The sequence below is a fragment of the Perna viridis genome, chromosome 11, assembly GCF_037379345.1.
Source record: "Perna viridis isolate PV_CMFRI_1.1 ecotype Kerala chromosome 11, ASM3737934v1, whole genome shotgun sequence".
In the NCBI taxonomy this organism is placed as follows: domain Eukaryota; kingdom Metazoa; phylum Mollusca; class Bivalvia; order Mytilida; family Mytilidae; genus Perna; species Perna viridis.
The window spans coordinates 37,461,462-37,477,328 of record NC_142455.1 but is presented as its reverse complement, the minus strand read 5'-3'; the positions used below and the strand labels follow the sequence as shown (position 1 = coordinate 37,477,328).

At 32.8% G+C, this 15,867-nt stretch overlaps 1 protein-coding gene and 1 long non-coding RNA gene across 5 annotated transcripts in view; one reads left to right on the top strand and one right to left on the bottom strand.

The window, feature by feature from the left end:
- The window catches only part of LOC148603965 (uncharacterized), a 31,791-nt gene that overhangs the window by 12,451 nt on the left and 3,473 nt on the right, over positions 1 to 15,867 (bottom strand). For 2 of the 3 annotated variants that reach the window (XR_015916307.1, XR_015916308.1), the window contains exons 2-5: positions 12,336 to 12,418; positions 11,486 to 11,567; positions 10,439 to 10,544; positions 9,422 to 9,950 (exon numbers count right to left, since the gene is read on the bottom strand). This is a non-coding gene — a long non-coding RNA (uncharacterized LOC148603965). Of the gene's footprint in view, positions 1 to 4,592; positions 4,989 to 9,421; positions 9,951 to 10,438; positions 10,545 to 11,485; positions 11,568 to 12,335; positions 12,419 to 15,867 lie in introns of those variants that run through there. The other variant, XR_015916309.1, reaches the window with a different exon arrangement.
- On the top strand, positions 9,818 to 14,805 carry LOC148603966 (uncharacterized). Of its 2 annotated transcripts, XM_088551502.1 has the most exons (7): positions 9,818 to 10,100; positions 10,451 to 10,534; positions 10,899 to 10,967; positions 12,375 to 12,460; positions 12,917 to 12,973; positions 13,646 to 13,699; positions 14,773 to 14,805. In XM_088551502.1, exons 1-5 carry the CDS (start codon positions 9,818 to 9,820, stop codon positions 12,935 to 12,937), a joined length of 543 nt encoding a protein of 180 aa, XP_088407628.1. In that variant the 3' UTR covers positions 12,938 to 12,973; positions 13,646 to 13,699; positions 14,773 to 14,805. The 2 variants fall into 2 exon arrangements, with proteins under 2 accessions (XP_088407628.1, XP_088407629.1); XM_088551503.1 differs by lacking the exons at positions 12,917 to 12,973; positions 13,646 to 13,699; positions 14,773 to 14,805 and adding an exon at positions 11,511 to 11,597 and having other exon boundaries at positions 10,899 to 11,087.

The following is a 15,867-nucleotide window of genomic DNA, read 5'->3' as shown; positions in this document are numbered from 1 at the left end:
GTAGTGGTATTAATTCAATGTGGATCTTGAAAAATTCAAAAGATCTTCTGGAGACAATCAGTTCAAGACTATTATCTGAATAAAATAGCATTAAAACCTATGATTTTTCAACACTGTATACTTCTATTCCCCATACTCAGTTAAAATTTCGACTTAAAACATTATACACTGTTGTTTTTTTTTTTTTTCAAAAAAAAAATGGTACACATAGATACAAATATATAGTTCTTGGTAGAGATTCCTCATACTTTGTAAGAAATAATTCAAAATCATCTTCTAAATATACAGAGGAAGATATAATAGTCTTGAACTGATTGTCTCCAATAGTTCTTTCGAATTTTTCAGGATTTTTTCGAATTTTGTTAAACAATCCTAATTTCGGGGATTTTATACATCATATCTACCCAGACGAACTTCAGATAAAAGATACTACAGAGACTGTAAGGTCAGCCTCATATTTTGATCTACACCTAGAATTCGATAGTAAAGGAAAACTATTGACTTTACGACAAACGAGATGACTTTTCAGTCAAAATTGTTAACTTTCTTTTCATCTGTGGCAACATCCGTTCAGCACCTGCGTATTGAGTGTTCATATCACATACCACTGTGACATCTATGGCAACACCGCCTCGAAGTCCAGCCCATGTACCTTACTGTAGAGTCCTTGAACCGATCCGCGCAACAATTTAACGGATCGATGACCGTTGACTGATTGATCGCTGACCGATCAATGACCGGTGACCGATCTGATCGCAGTTTTGTTGAAATATATGTAAAATAAAAATATAAATTGATGTTTAAATCTATTACATTATGTAAATATGCGTAAAATTGACAAAGAAAACAATAAAAACCGTAAAATACAGTGACTGCTCCATGGTCACGTGATGAGATCAGCGGTTTAATGGATCGGTTTGACGGATCGATGACTAACCGTAAACTGATCGATGACCGATCGAAATTTTTGTTGCACGGATCAGTTCAGGTACTGTAATTCTTTTGATTATTATTATTTCTTCCGTAACTTCTTAAAGTGGATTTGGCAGAAAGAGTATGCGACACATTATTACGACACTTTAGACTAGGACTATGCGTAACGGAGTTGCTGGGAAATATAATGTTAGGTCTAATGGAACACTTCTAGCGTTTACATTACTTTACATGTTGAGAAAGTAATTTTCATTGTTGGACAAATTACATCTAAATTTGCATACCATTGCGAGGCTTGGAAAATAAGGTTTCCAAAATTAGTATGCTAATGGTACAGTGATTGTACAAATTCTTCACAAAATTTATTTGAATAAATAAAACTGAAAATACACAATGTTACCTTTTCTGCTAGCTGACAGCATGGAGGCAAATTACTCACACATGTAAACAATATTCATACAATTTTGTAGTTAATTATATATATGATTTTAAAGTACTTATTCTAAGCTTTATTTTGACTACTTTAAACCATAATACACACAGTGAGTTTTTGGTACTATATAGGGAGGGGGGTAGCCGTTCGACCCGGAAGTGGTTAGTGAGACCTTAACGCGCCTTGAGTTATCTCCCTTAACACCGATTTGTTTTTTGTTCGTTTGCTTTTTGTTTTTGTTTTTGTTTTTTGTTTTTTGTTTTGCATCTATAGGAAAAAACGATATAGATAAAGAAAAACTGAAAAATGCCTAATGTGTGTATGGTACTTGGCCGACAAAATTGTCCTGTTGGTCAAAGCTTTTCAAACTATTCCTTGTATGAGTTATTTAATTCTAACCGAAATCTCTTTCCGTCATTTTTGTTTTATTTTGAAAACCGTAAAGCTTAGAAACATAAGACTTCCAACATTCATCCTAGGTCACATATGGAGTTTCCAAAAATGTATCACTCGATGACATACGGCGACCTAAAGTCTAGTTATGGACTCTCCTTAAAAACCGTAATAGATAGAAGCAAACATGACATGGGAAAAATACTCGTCTTGTCAAGTTCTACAATAATTCTATGATCACAAAACCCTCCGACCAACTATAAGTGATTTATCGCCCATAAATTGATTTTTGAGTAAAACTTTTACAAATTCAGAGCAAAAACCATAAGAGATAGAGGGGTAATGTAAATGGCAAATTGTTTAGGACAAGGAACTCTACAAGAAAAGTAAGGGCTTTATTCAGTATGCTCAATGCTGTATGAGTTATTGGCCAAAATGTTTAACTACTCATTACTCATTAATAATAAGAAATGCTCCTTTATTTATTTAATTATCAGTTTCTTTATTTTTTTTCTCTTAATATAAAGGCAAGAAAAATAATTGTTTAAGCCCACATATTTGGACTGGCCGTGCGATACATGAAAGTGGTAGTCAAGCTTGTTAAAAAATCTTAGTAACTACACTTTAAATTTGCACTTAAAAATAAATCTAATTTACAGGAGGTAACTTGTTTACCTAACAACACTAGATATGCACGTGTTATCCCTTGACAGCAAATACTGAACACTCTTAGCGCACTCTTAGCACCACTAAATTGATTTGAGTGACGCTAATGCATTTACTGACATTACTCTTGAAAACTCTTAACGACAGATATTTAATGTGCACTGAATCGCTACTGAAAATATAGAAACTTTTAAACGTATTGTAAATAAATTTGTTAAGAGTTTTCAGTAGATGTTAAGTAGGACATGACCGATTGAGTAAACAAATATGCTACTAGCGATGAACTGTGACACTCCAGCAGCATAATATTTTGTCTCCACAACCAACTGTTACGCACATGAATAATATTAATATTTTGACAGCTACTTCTTGCCCCATTGGCAAGCATTTATTGAAATTATTCCAAGTAAATGATAATTGGCTGGGATTATACGAAAAACATCTTCTATATCACATTTTGCGAGTTTATTCAAAGCGGCCATGATGTTGTACAAGATTGACAACTACATCAACACTGTCATATTGAACTGTACAGTTCTCTCCGGGAATTAAGGAGTATACTGAACTATCTCTGGGAAAGGAAAGGTCATGAATAAGCTGAAATTGTCCAGGAACACTACATTTGGGAAGGGGTTTAAGACAGGGCCCACAATACTCTCGCAGGATAGTTAAGGCACATCGGGGTACTATTTTGATAGAAAATCGTTTTGTTTTTTTTTAAATGCAATATCTCTGCATAATTATTTTTGTACGGTATTTTGTGTGTAGTGGTTTTTATTTCAGAGTGTATCAAGAAACATTTGCAAAACCAATTGTCCACGAAAACACCCATTAAGGTATTGTCACGTGACTTTTTGCGCTAGCGTAACTCATTAAGAAGTTAAAAATACAAGTTTTTTCACCGAACGAATTTTCTCGAACTTTTACACATGTTTAATTGAAAGCCCAACCTTCATGTTTATCGGTGCTCGCTTCAGGAAATAGTATGCATAATTAAAATATCCCCATTAATTTACCGGTAATTGATTAATTGATAACTTTTTGCATTAACATTATCAATTTTCCACGATTCTAAAAAAAAATATCTCTTGCAAGCATCTGTTTTCATACACATTGCCTTCTAATTCAATCATTCCCCAAAATAAATTCATATCGTTCCATTGGAACAACTAGTAATTTTTTGTAATTCATCACGTAATTTGGGCAGTTCAAGCGCACTGCCGTTACTTTCAAGCGCTCAGGTGATTTTAACTGAATTATTTTGAAATCGGATCCGGAATGTTTTTCCGTATGGAAAGCGGGAAATATGAATAAAAAAAAACTAATTGTAAATTTTATCCCTTACTCCAAGATAGCTAGTTTTGCTTTGTTTCAAATAAAAAAATACGTTTTTCAACTGTTTCATAATTTACAAGTGTAATTCTATTAAATGAACTAGCAATTTCCTGTTTCCCATATACAACTGTACATATTGTAACCAACGTATCCGCAGTCGTATTTATCATGCATTTTGGACCTACTTTAATTTAGAAGCTGCCACACAAAATAATGGACTAAAAAGCGTTTCACCTACCTTGTTTACTTGTTGATCTGCAGAATATTTATCTCCAGTAAAGGCAAGTGCATTTGACACAGACATGACATACCATTGTGCATAAACGATTGAACCAAGGATTTTGTGAACATACATACAAAACATTTCAATGTGTTCGTGATTTTTTTTTATTCAATGTGTGTGACTTCATGATGCATTGTATATAATAAAAAATAGGATATTCATGCTACTTTTTTTCTCAACATCTTAAGCATTTTTGTGGTCAAAATCTAACTTTTCCTATTACTTGCAGTTCTACATTTTTTTTTTTTTTTTTTTTTTTTTGACTTATAAAATAAATAACATAAATATTAAGTTAAGTGTAAACTTGTACACCTTTTGTATCTTGTTTCTTTTTTGTGTTTTAAGGGGCATCAGCTGCAAGAACATCAGAAGACATGTCTGCCATTTTGTTTTCAAGATTTTAAAACGCTAAAGAATATATCAATTTCATTTTCATTGGTCCATATATTGTATGAAATTATGAATATTTGCAACTTTGCTAGTTATTCTTGCCAGATCGACCAAAGATGGCAATGCTATTGAAAAATTCAACAGTTTCCCAGAATCAGTTCAATCAAAAATAACATTAGAAAAAAAAAGAGGAAAAGTTTATTGAGGCAAAATACAACAACTACACATCAATAACTCAGACATGAAAATTACAGTATCTTCATGAAAAATTACAAGAATCTAAATATTGAATCATATGATACTTTCACAAATATGTTAAAAAAGGTTCAAAAGTATGTAACTGAAAGCAAATATTTCATTAACAACAGCAAACATGGAGAAAAAAAGGAATTCACAGACTACTTCTGTCTAAACAATTGGCTGCACCTTCCTGAAGCTGACCAAAAACAACACACTATAGACAACTGCATCCAGTGCATGACAGTTCATGCTAGCTCTCCCTCTCTACACAAAAGATTTTCAAATGCTTCCATTCTTGTACAATCTGGTTCCATGCTATTGAAAAATATTGAAAATTTAACACCACCTAACACAAAACCATCTCAGAAAAAAGGACAGAAAGCAGTTGAAACAATGATGAAGGTTCTACAACCAGTTGTTGAGAGGAAGTATGATACTAATTTCAAAAATGCTGTAGCAGAATCCTTGTCCCTTCAACCAAAAGAAACTGCAAGAGAGGCCAAAAAAAAAAAGTCAAGAAAATTATTCATCAAACTAAACACCAAATTGAAGAATCAATGCAAGAAAATGACAATGACTTAGACCATCTTTTGGGAAGTGGGCAATCCTTTGCCCAATATGAAAGGGACAGAATTAATTCTTGCTTTATAGGTAGGGAACAAGCTGAAAAAGCAAACAAAAATAGAAACAGGTAAAAAAAACCAAAAGATCATATTGGGAGAATTGAAAATTATACGTTTAACAGAAATGAGTTTTTAGAGTATGTAAAAACAACTGCATCAAAACAGATCAACTGGTCCCAATTAGCCAAACAATACCAGGTATCATGTAATGGAAAAGCTGTAAATAATGGAGGTCAGGTCTTAAAAAAAATATGCATATGATCAAGGAATTGACATCTCCAAGTTTAACCAACACCTACGAGTAAGTGGCAGAGAGTATAAGCAAAGAATTAGAAAATCAAAAAAAAAAAAGAATAATGCATAAACTACCTGTCCCATCAAGAAGACCAATCAAAGTTTTAAAAGAAAATCTAAAAAAGAAAATCCAAGACAACACCTATGATATTGGAGTGAAAATTGCACCAAAAGCTGTACAGCAAAACAAAATTGGGCCAGATGGCAACACTATAACAACAACTGTTCAAGTACCAGCCAGAAACATTTCACTCAGAAAAATATTTACAAGAGAAATCAGGAGATTAAAAAAAATAGGTGTTGTACGACAAAAAACCGATCACACATTATTCTTTAAACTATGGCATGATCACTCTGCAATATTAAATCACTCATATGTTAGTTTCATGGTAAGCTTATTATATGAAACCAGCACTTTTTTAACAAATGAGGAGTATAAAACAAGTTATCCACAACGACAACCAGTTGATGTCCAAACAGCAGTCGAGCGACCTAACCTATACATTTTTGGCCAGTCAGGTAAGCATATAAATATACAATGAAAATAAAAAAAAATTACCACTGATAAGATGACCAAGTATTCAAACAAAGTAATCTCCATGTACAATCATACCAACCCATATCAAAGAACAGCGTTCCAATGTCCCTCATAAGTAAAAAAAGTGTAGAAAACTTTAAATTCACTGAGACTTTCTAATTCGAAGGGTCATAACTTCCGTTAAATCAATCAACTGTAACCAAAGTCAAACTTAATCTGTAACTTCTCATAGTAAGACTACATACAAAAGGTAAAAGCATTACAAAAAAAAGTGTGGAAACTGTAAATTCACTGAAATTGTCTAAGTCCAAGAGCCATAACTTCCGTAAAAATCATTCAACAGTAACCAAAGTTGAACTTAATCTGAAATGCTTTATAATGGGGCCAAATACTAAAAACAAACTCGTTTGATAAAAGCATTACAAAAAGGTGTGGACAACGCAGACGGACGGACGGACGGATGGATGGACAGACGGGCGGGTCACAAGTAATAAAATGAGAAATGACTATATATGGTACACTCCTCGAGACATTTACGTTTCCACTATAAATGCTCACCAAAATGAATGCTTCTATCGTGCGTTTAAACAAACGCTCCTATCAAATGACGAAAAATAATAATATTGACATATGATGTGACAGAAAAAAATTAAAAATTAAATTAATGAAATTATATAAATTAATAATACCAAAAAATATAAAAAATAACAGTTAAATCAAGGAAATAATCAAAAGACAAACATAAACAAATGCTTCTATCTTGCCTTTTAAACGTATGCTCCCAGCATGCATTTGAACGAATGCTTCTATCGTGTGTTTAAACGAATGCAAAACTATGTGTAAACCCACGATAAATGATGCACGAACGCTAAAATGGGAAACGTGAACATCTCAAGGAGTGTATATCAAAACACAATGTGCTAGTAAGTAAGTATACAATCATTAAACAAGTACATCCAAATATATTGTACAAGTTAAAGTAAGCCAAGTACAAGTATATCTAACTACAATGCGCTAGCGCTAGTGAGTGAGTAAAGTATATATTACTATAATGTGCTAGTAAGTAAGTCGAGTATATCTTAACTACAATGTGCTAGTAAGCAAGTCAAGTATAAAGTCATTAAATGCCAGCTAGTAAGATAAGTATAAAATCATTAAATAAGCACATGTACATAAAAATGTACATCCAATTATAAGTAAAATGTGCAAATAAGTAAGCTAAACACATCAAACTAATGTATAAAAGTAGTAAGCTAAGTATACAATGAACAAAAAAAGAACACATATCTACAATGTTCTAGAAAGTAAGCTATTTTTACAGTCATTAACTAGATTATATAACCTAGTTTTTCCACCTTACACTCAGTTTGATAAGTGAACCCTTAAGTAGCATTAAGAAATGTTCTGCCTGAACATCAAAATTATGACAAAGTAAATACCTCACATTCCAAGGGTCCCTCCCCCTTTGTTTAGAAAGAGATTTACAATAAATTTGCAAAACCTGTCCCCAACATTTGTATAAATTTCTTAATTGGACCCACTTTTAAAAATTTCTAGATCTTCCCTCTGGTAAATAGAATATTATTGTCTCAGCTATTGACCAACTCTTATTTTGCAAGAAACTACATAATTCCCCATGTACTGAAATACCTTTCAGGCTGAACTTGTCAATAACTGACAGTCATAAGAATAGAAAATTTCAAACGAAAAATAAAGTATTTTAAGTTGTGTACATGTCTAAAGGATATAATAAGTAATATCAAGTAACAATCTCACCTTATTTTTTTATTGGCCAATAAAAAAAAAACTAGGTTATAATCAAAGCCGGTTAGAGTACATTAAGTTAATTCTTAATGAATAAAGGGGGGAGGCAGCCACTGCCCACTCTTCATTCATTAAAAAGTTGCTTAATACACTCTAACCTTCACATACATGTAATAGATATACTAGTACTTAAGCTAAGTATATAAAAAATCAAGTAAGAGCAGGTGAAAGGACCTATGCCACACACAGTTATTTTAACAACAACATTTAAATATGTTATATCAACTTTAAATTATACTACATGTATGTGTCACATACATGTATCTGGACCATTTGATTTTGAAACAAAAAAGAACACTATATCTATTTCAGACCTGGCAAAATCATTTTCGATCTGTCCGACATTTGAACAAAATCCATCCAGCCGTTTTCAAGTATTTTAGTCCACTATATTTTCCTATAGGGTAGTATGTACAAATTCAACATACAATGTACATGTAGTAATTAGTCCCATAACTTTTAAATTAATCGAATCAACTAGAAATGGTGATGAAAAATCCTACAAAATTTGAACAATATCTGTCACTTTTTTATTAGAGTACGGAAAATTTTAAAAAATAAGGCACTATGTAGCGAGTCCTTGGAAAATAATAAGTAATATTTCATCATGAAACTTTTAAACTTTTAAAGCATCAAAGGATGTTGAGCAGGCCTTGTATACCACACCAAGATGTGAGGACATTTCTGATTTGCTGAATGGCATCAACATTGATGGGACACAAAATGATTTTAAACTTCGCTTGTTTAGTGGTGATGGTCCTGCCAGACAATTTGAAGCTGGCCAAAAAAGAGGTGGTCACTATAGTTGTCTATGTGGGGTAAACTCAAATCAGCACATGGACTTGATCCGTTGCTTCGATATCAGTTACATGACTTTAGAAGAAAGGAGGGAGCATGTAGTCAAAGGGGTACTGTGGGAAAAATCGTATCCAACAACTGTATAAATCCTTTTAACCACTTAAAAAAAGATGAGATCGAGTGCGAGTTGGACAAGAGGGGCATTGATATATACAACCTAAAGAGTAAGCAAGACCTTCAAACTAAACTTGATGAAGTTCTGCATGGCATTTGTCGTCCACCTGCCTTACCTTTAAAACAACCACAAAAACAACTGAAGAGCACAATATAAACTATTATGAAGTTATGAGTTGTGAGCCATTGCATGACTTAACAAATGTCATCCAAAACCTGATTGTTGGGTTGCCTAATCACGTTACTGACAAATCGACAAAAACAGAACTTGAAAGATTATACACCACTACTATAGGTGACAAAACACAAGTCAAAGGGTCAGATGCCAGAATTTATCTGGTACGTTTGGCAAAAAAAGTTGATGACCTCCATGTTGATAGCAAAATATCAGAGGACATAACAAACATGATCAACTCTCTCGTAGAAATTCAAAACATTGCTTATAGTCCAGCAGACAAAAGGTCACCAAGGACAGTTCTAAGGCTTTACAACCTTACCTTTTCTTTTGGAATGTTGGCAAAAACTGTTATAGGCATACCAGAGAAACTCACTGAGAGGAAATTTTACGGCAGCCATTTCCATAGTCTTGTAGTGCACCTTCCAGAAATATTTCGTATAATAAGCTTAAGATCCATCCTCGCAGAACAAGAAGAAAGATCCTTCGGCTCACTTAGGAAAATCGCTCTTGGTACAACAAAAAGAAAACCAGGTTTTGTTGTTGATAATACTGTCCTCCGATTTAACAAACAACAAAATTCTGACAACTTTAAAAATCATTTCAGGACTCAGCCATAAGTCAAGAAGCACAGCTTCTTTCCAAGAAACCAAACACTTCATTCCCCAAAACCCTTGTTGCCAGCAGAGGATTTCTGTTCCAGTCTCATTTTCGAAGAATGTCAGATTTCCTCCTTCCAGGACAAAATGTGTGGTGGCATTACAATGGAAAGGACATCATTTTCCATGACTGTACTGAGGAACTGTCTTCGAGGCCAGAAGGTCCTCCTCTGGCAAATTTTGTTCAAACATCTGTTCCAAAAGAACAAAAATTAATGGAATTTGTATGGCAAACATGTCTTAGAAAGGTGAAAGATGACAAAAGTTTCTCTCTACCTTTACATCAAATCAAAACAAAAGAGCATGGAAAAATAACTTATCTACAAACTAATTTGAAGCCAGGTAAGAAAATGGCTTAATGAATATCACAGAATGCCAAGTACTTGCATATACCCGGTATGCAATAATATCTAAAAATCTTTAATTACTAGTGTTCTAGAATTTCACTCTACATCACAAAAAATGTATTGATGATGTTCCGATTTCCTGTTGCAAGTAGAAAATTTAATTTCTTATCAGACTATTTTAAAACCAAAAAGTAGACGTTAACTGTCGGAAACCTACAATTCTTTTTTATTACTTTGTCCATCTGATCATCTTATTTAACAAAGAAGTATAGTGTCTTTTGTTTTAGAGAAATGTGAAGTTTACTATCTTGTAAAATTCTTTACAAAATTTACCTTTTACTTTAGGCGAAAGAACTCACAACATGATCTTTAGTAATGACAACCTAGTACTAGTATCAAACAAGGAGGACTCATTTATCTCAGTAGCAGGTATGCATTACTACAAAATAAAACAAATTCCAAGTTAAATGGTCATAAATAAAGTTTTTAAATTATAAACATCATATCTCTTGCAAAGTATAAAATAATATGTTCTGTCTAGGAAGACAGTTAATAAGAGGCTCCAAGGAGCCTGAATTGCTTACCCTGTTTAATTTTGTCTTTCAAGGGCAATAAATTTAACAAGGTTTTGTCCAAATATTTTGATATGCCAATGATGCTCATTTGTTTACATCATGGCTTTGTCTCAAACTTAACTTTAATGGACATGCATATGCAAACATTTTCTGAGGGTATCTTTTAATACCACACCACTACGTTTGGCAGGGTATAAAAATGTCAATGTAACTTTCAGGAGCACAATGCACTGATTGCAAGGAGGAGGAAATGGAACATGCAACATTTAGTACTGGAAAACCAGAAGGTAGTATTGAGGCTAGAAATGTTAGTTCAACCTGTACAGACTTTGAACCGATCCATGAAACGATTTAACGGATCGATGACTGTTGACCAATCTGATCACAGTTTTATTATATAAAATGACGTAAGATCTGTTTTCAATAAAAGAAATGAAAAATAAAAGTATCAATTGATGTTTAAATCTATTACAGTATATAAATATGCGTAAAATTGCGAAAGAAAACAACAAAAACTTTAAAAATACATTGACCGCTCTATGGTCAAGTGATGCGATCACCAGTTGGGTGGATCGGTTTGATGGATAGATGACTGACCGGAAACTGATCAGTGCATTAAGACCTAAAATTGTATAAGCATACAGGTATTAAAAATACAACACCATGCCTCAAATGCATGTACATGATGTACTTAAAACAAGCACAATGAACTGAGATATGTAACATTTAGAAAAAAATTAATATACTATGCTGCAATTAGGGCTTGCACAATTTTTATTTCACCAGTATACACTGAACTAAATACCTTATAAACATTCTTTGCATGACAGGATGTTTACCCTCTAAACCATTGATCAATTGTGTAATTAACACAGCTGGAACAGGATCTAAAATAGACAGTATTGAAGAAGCACAAGGTACAGTTACCTTTTTAGAAGACTACTACATATACATGCTTTCATAATATAACTTGTACCTTGCCATATATAGACCATAAGATTAAAATTTTGTTAAGGTTCAAACATGGTGTGCAGGACAATTTGAGTACTTTTTTTTTATTTTAAGTAGTAGTCTTTACAAAGAGCAGAGAGGACATGATTCATGCATGTCAAAAACCCAGTAAACTCAGATTTATGTCTTGTTCAGAAACCATCATTGATCACATAATCAGGCTTTGTTTTTCATTTGGGTGTTGCACTTTTCAGATAAAATTTATATAGATTTTACATACAATTAGCACGTTGCAAGAGTTATTGTCCTTGATACGGTTAATTTCAGGTTGAAGTTACAGTGTAGTTTTCTCAAAAGTACAAATCTGGATACAGAAAGGACTGTTGTCACATGAAATACATGTAATAGCATACATGTATTCAGAAAAAAAAATGTCATCTAATCCTTGGATTTTTTTACACCATGAATCACCTTATCAAAGGCAGTGTCTGAATTTCATATGGACTAGTACTTAATAATATAGGAAAACAGTTTCAACGAAAACAGTGGCTTTATGAGCCTGAATTATATGGATTTTTCAAAACGTGGTCATAATGATCACTCTCATTGCATAATCTTCACTTTTCACATACCAAAAGTACTAAACAAAAAATTACAATATTAATCAACAATCATGCTACAGATGTGATTCAACTTATACCTACACTTCAAATGTGCTAATTCTTTATGTAATTGTATGGCAGGACCAACTAATATTCCCAGTAGTAGTCATGATGTTCAATCCAATCTACAAAAGACAAGAAACAGAAGTACTCTCTTGACAAAACAGGTAATTTCTTGACTGAAATATAAATCAAATATTGACTTGTTTACAGTCATGAGATAAATACATGATTTTATAACTATTTATATTATTATCATGGGCATGCATTGCAACAGAAATTAATTGTAATTAAGAATGAATACTCAAATACACTAACTACATTATAAACAAGCTTACCCCGGACTTGACTATTTATGAGCAACTCAGCGGGTGTTTCTAGAAAAGCAGAGGATGCTTACCCTACCGGTGCCCCTGGTCCATGCTCCCAGTTTTTAGTGGAGTCCAAGTTGCTCATTTACTTTTGTTACTTTGTATGTATGATTTTAGTTACTTTATGTTCTTTGTTGTGTGTGCCTGTTTTCCATGTCTTGTCTTTGTCCCTCGATTTCATTCTTTTGATTACCACTATAACCTTGGTTCCCTTGATTACTCTTACAATTTATTTTTATTTTATTTCATTAGAAAAAAGCAGACCAGGTGTAAAAAGAAAATTATTCTGTACAGAATCTACAAGTACATGTAAGTATTACATAGTCATTCAAGAATATATATATGATTTGAAAATAAGAAAGTCCTACGAACCCAAATTGACCTACATTTGAAGATATACATTTTTTGTGTGGCATAGTAAATAACAAACTTCTCCAGAGCAGAATCAAATGGACAGCAATTGTTACCCTTTTACTGCAGCCGACTATTGGCTGTTGCCCCTGGAGACTTTTCCCAAAATGTTGAAAAATATTATTCCCAAAGGGGGTAAAGTTTGCATTTGTCAGGCATAATTTTCAAAAACCAGGTAAGGAAGCCAGTGAAATGTTCCTCAAGATGTTATTTCTCAGTCTCGGTACCTTAGGGAATATTTTTTTTGGCAAGTTGCAACTTAATGAGTTATTGTCAATACAGTATCGGTTTTCAGTTCCGAATCAGCATATGATGCATTTCTGTCCCCTGTATCATACATCCCAATACAACAAATATTTCCACAAAATAAAGGGTTGGGGCTGCTTTTAAAACAAGGAACAAAATCACTGATTGACGGTGAATAATACATATAGACCCTTTAAATGAAACTCTTAACGCAAGACATTTTTAACTGCTCATGTGTATATATTTTTAATTAATGTGTCAATAGTAAACAGGAATTAAAACAACATTACCATTGGCTTGCAAATATTATTTTCTTTTTCAAAGTTCTGCCAAAAATATCACGAAAAGAAAGCAAAGAATGTAGAGTTAAAGCATTAGGTATGTAAATGAATAGAAAATCCCTTCTACCACAATACTTAGGCCAACACATAAAAGAAATATTGTAATGATCCAAGTAGTATGTGAAGAATACTAATAACTGCCGAAATACTTCATCTGTGACAAGAAATTTGTTTTTTTCATTATTGACTGATCGACTGTGTCTTAATATTATATGGCAGACATTTCAAGAATTTCAGAATGAAAACTATTCATCCAATGAACACACCCTTCTTAGTACAAGTCGAACACACCAAGTTAAGACTGTAATACTGCTAGCTCACCGAAGCACTAGGGCACATACATATGAATCAAAGCCAACAAGCATTCATTTAATATCCTTAAATACCACACGACTGGTGGAGTAGTAGTGCTTACCAATTTTGAAATATTTGGTGCGACACTGCTAGGAGTTGAACAAAGCAACCTACTGAACTGAGGCCAAAATATTTTAAATCATGATTAGGAATCTTATATCTGAAACCTGGCAGAATGTTTATTTTTAAATTTTCTTTCAAAATGGGTATTCTGACCTTATTATTAACTAACTACCCAAAATTCGTTAAAATATGTCAAAAACTGACCAATTGATATGAATTCAAATCGGACATCTATACAGGGCCAATATGGTATCATAACTTCTATTTTAAGTTAGAAATTGGATTTCATGAACTTTGATCACAAGGACTAAGAGCTGCAGAAACAGAACAAAATCTTCCATTTCATACAAAAAAGATATTAAATACTGATTAATGCAAATAAACCTACATGTTCTTTGTAAAATAGGAAAACAACTGTTCTACAAATCATCTTGTCAAGTTGTTAAATAATATTGTTAATAAATATGTAATTTCATATTGGCCCTATTGTAGAATTCGGTCAATCATTCTGGCCTCGACAGCCGTATTGTCGGTGATGCCTCTGGACCAATACGACTGACCTCAAACCTATAACAGGGCCAATATGAAATTTAATATGTATTAACAAATAATATTAATTGGGCTCAGATTAATATTAATCACTTTGAAAATGTAATATAAAATTCTTGATAATTTACTTTTGAAACCTTGCAGCGGAAGATTTAGAGTGTACATGTATCAACCCATTTGACCTGACAGATGATGAAGCTGATCAAGCATGTTTTGACAATTCACACCAAGCAGGTACACATTTTTAATGTACTTTTCTATCAAACAAAAAATACTGATATGTACATGCTCAAATTCAATATGCCAAGTGAAATGCATTGCAGAGCACAGCTTGATACAACAGCAAGGGTCAAATTCTGATGAGTTGGGGCAAATAAGGACACTCTATTCAAGTTGATACAGATCTGAATTTTGAAAAAAACAAACTGAACAACTACTTAACCCCTTTCAATAATAATTAAATTAACCATATAAGCATGTTCTGTCAGGACTACATTCAATCCTTGTCCTTTATTCCAGAATATATATCCGCATCAGAGCTTGTGAAAACTATATTTGGGAATACAGATGATGTGGTTAAGTTCATCAAATATAGGCGACTGGCACGAGAAAATCCTTCGAACTCATCATTTTCACAACAGTATGAACGAGCCATGGCAGTAGTTGGATTTCTTATGCTTGGAGGGCTAAGAAAAATGTCAACAGGAATGCTTCAAAAACAAACAAAAGCTCAATTAGAAAAATGGGGTATAACAACGAGATGAAAGAAATATTGTATATGCATATAAAAATTGACTTAACTACACCATAGAAATGTTTGTGTATGAATTTATGAATGTCTAGATTTTGTACATGTTGTTTTCTATATTTATATTTAAAGAAATAAAAAAAAAAGAAAAAAAGAAAAAAAAATAAAATAAAGAGAAAAGAAAAGGGGAAAAAAAAGAAAAAAAATAAAAAAGATAAAAAAAAGGGTTGGGTGGGTAATGCAGCCAAGTTGGTTTCGATCACAACTTGCCAGTCACAAGCCTGGAATAAAAGCCACAATTCTTTAGCACAACATGATTTAGTTAACTGTTACATATTATTTGATGTACACACAGTGCTTATGTCAACTTTTAGTAACCTTGTACAGGTAAAATTTTGAAAAAAAAAAAGAAACTTCATTCTCTGGGCAGGAATTAAAATATATATATAATATATAATATGTTATCATACATATATTTTTTGTATTATCAA

Coding starts and splice junctions, on each gene's coding strand:
- LOC148603966 (XM_088551502.1), top strand. CDS start 9,818: ATGTCAGATTTCCTCCTTCCAGGACAAAATGTGTGGTGGCATTACAAT. Junction 10,535..10,898: donor CTCATTTATCTCAGTAGCAG/GTATGCATTACT, acceptor TGTAACTTTCAG/GAGCACAATGCACTGATTGC. Junction 12,461..12,916: donor GTACTCTCTTGACAAAACAG/GTAATTTCTTGA, acceptor TTATTTCATTAG/AAAAAAGCAGACCAGGTGTA.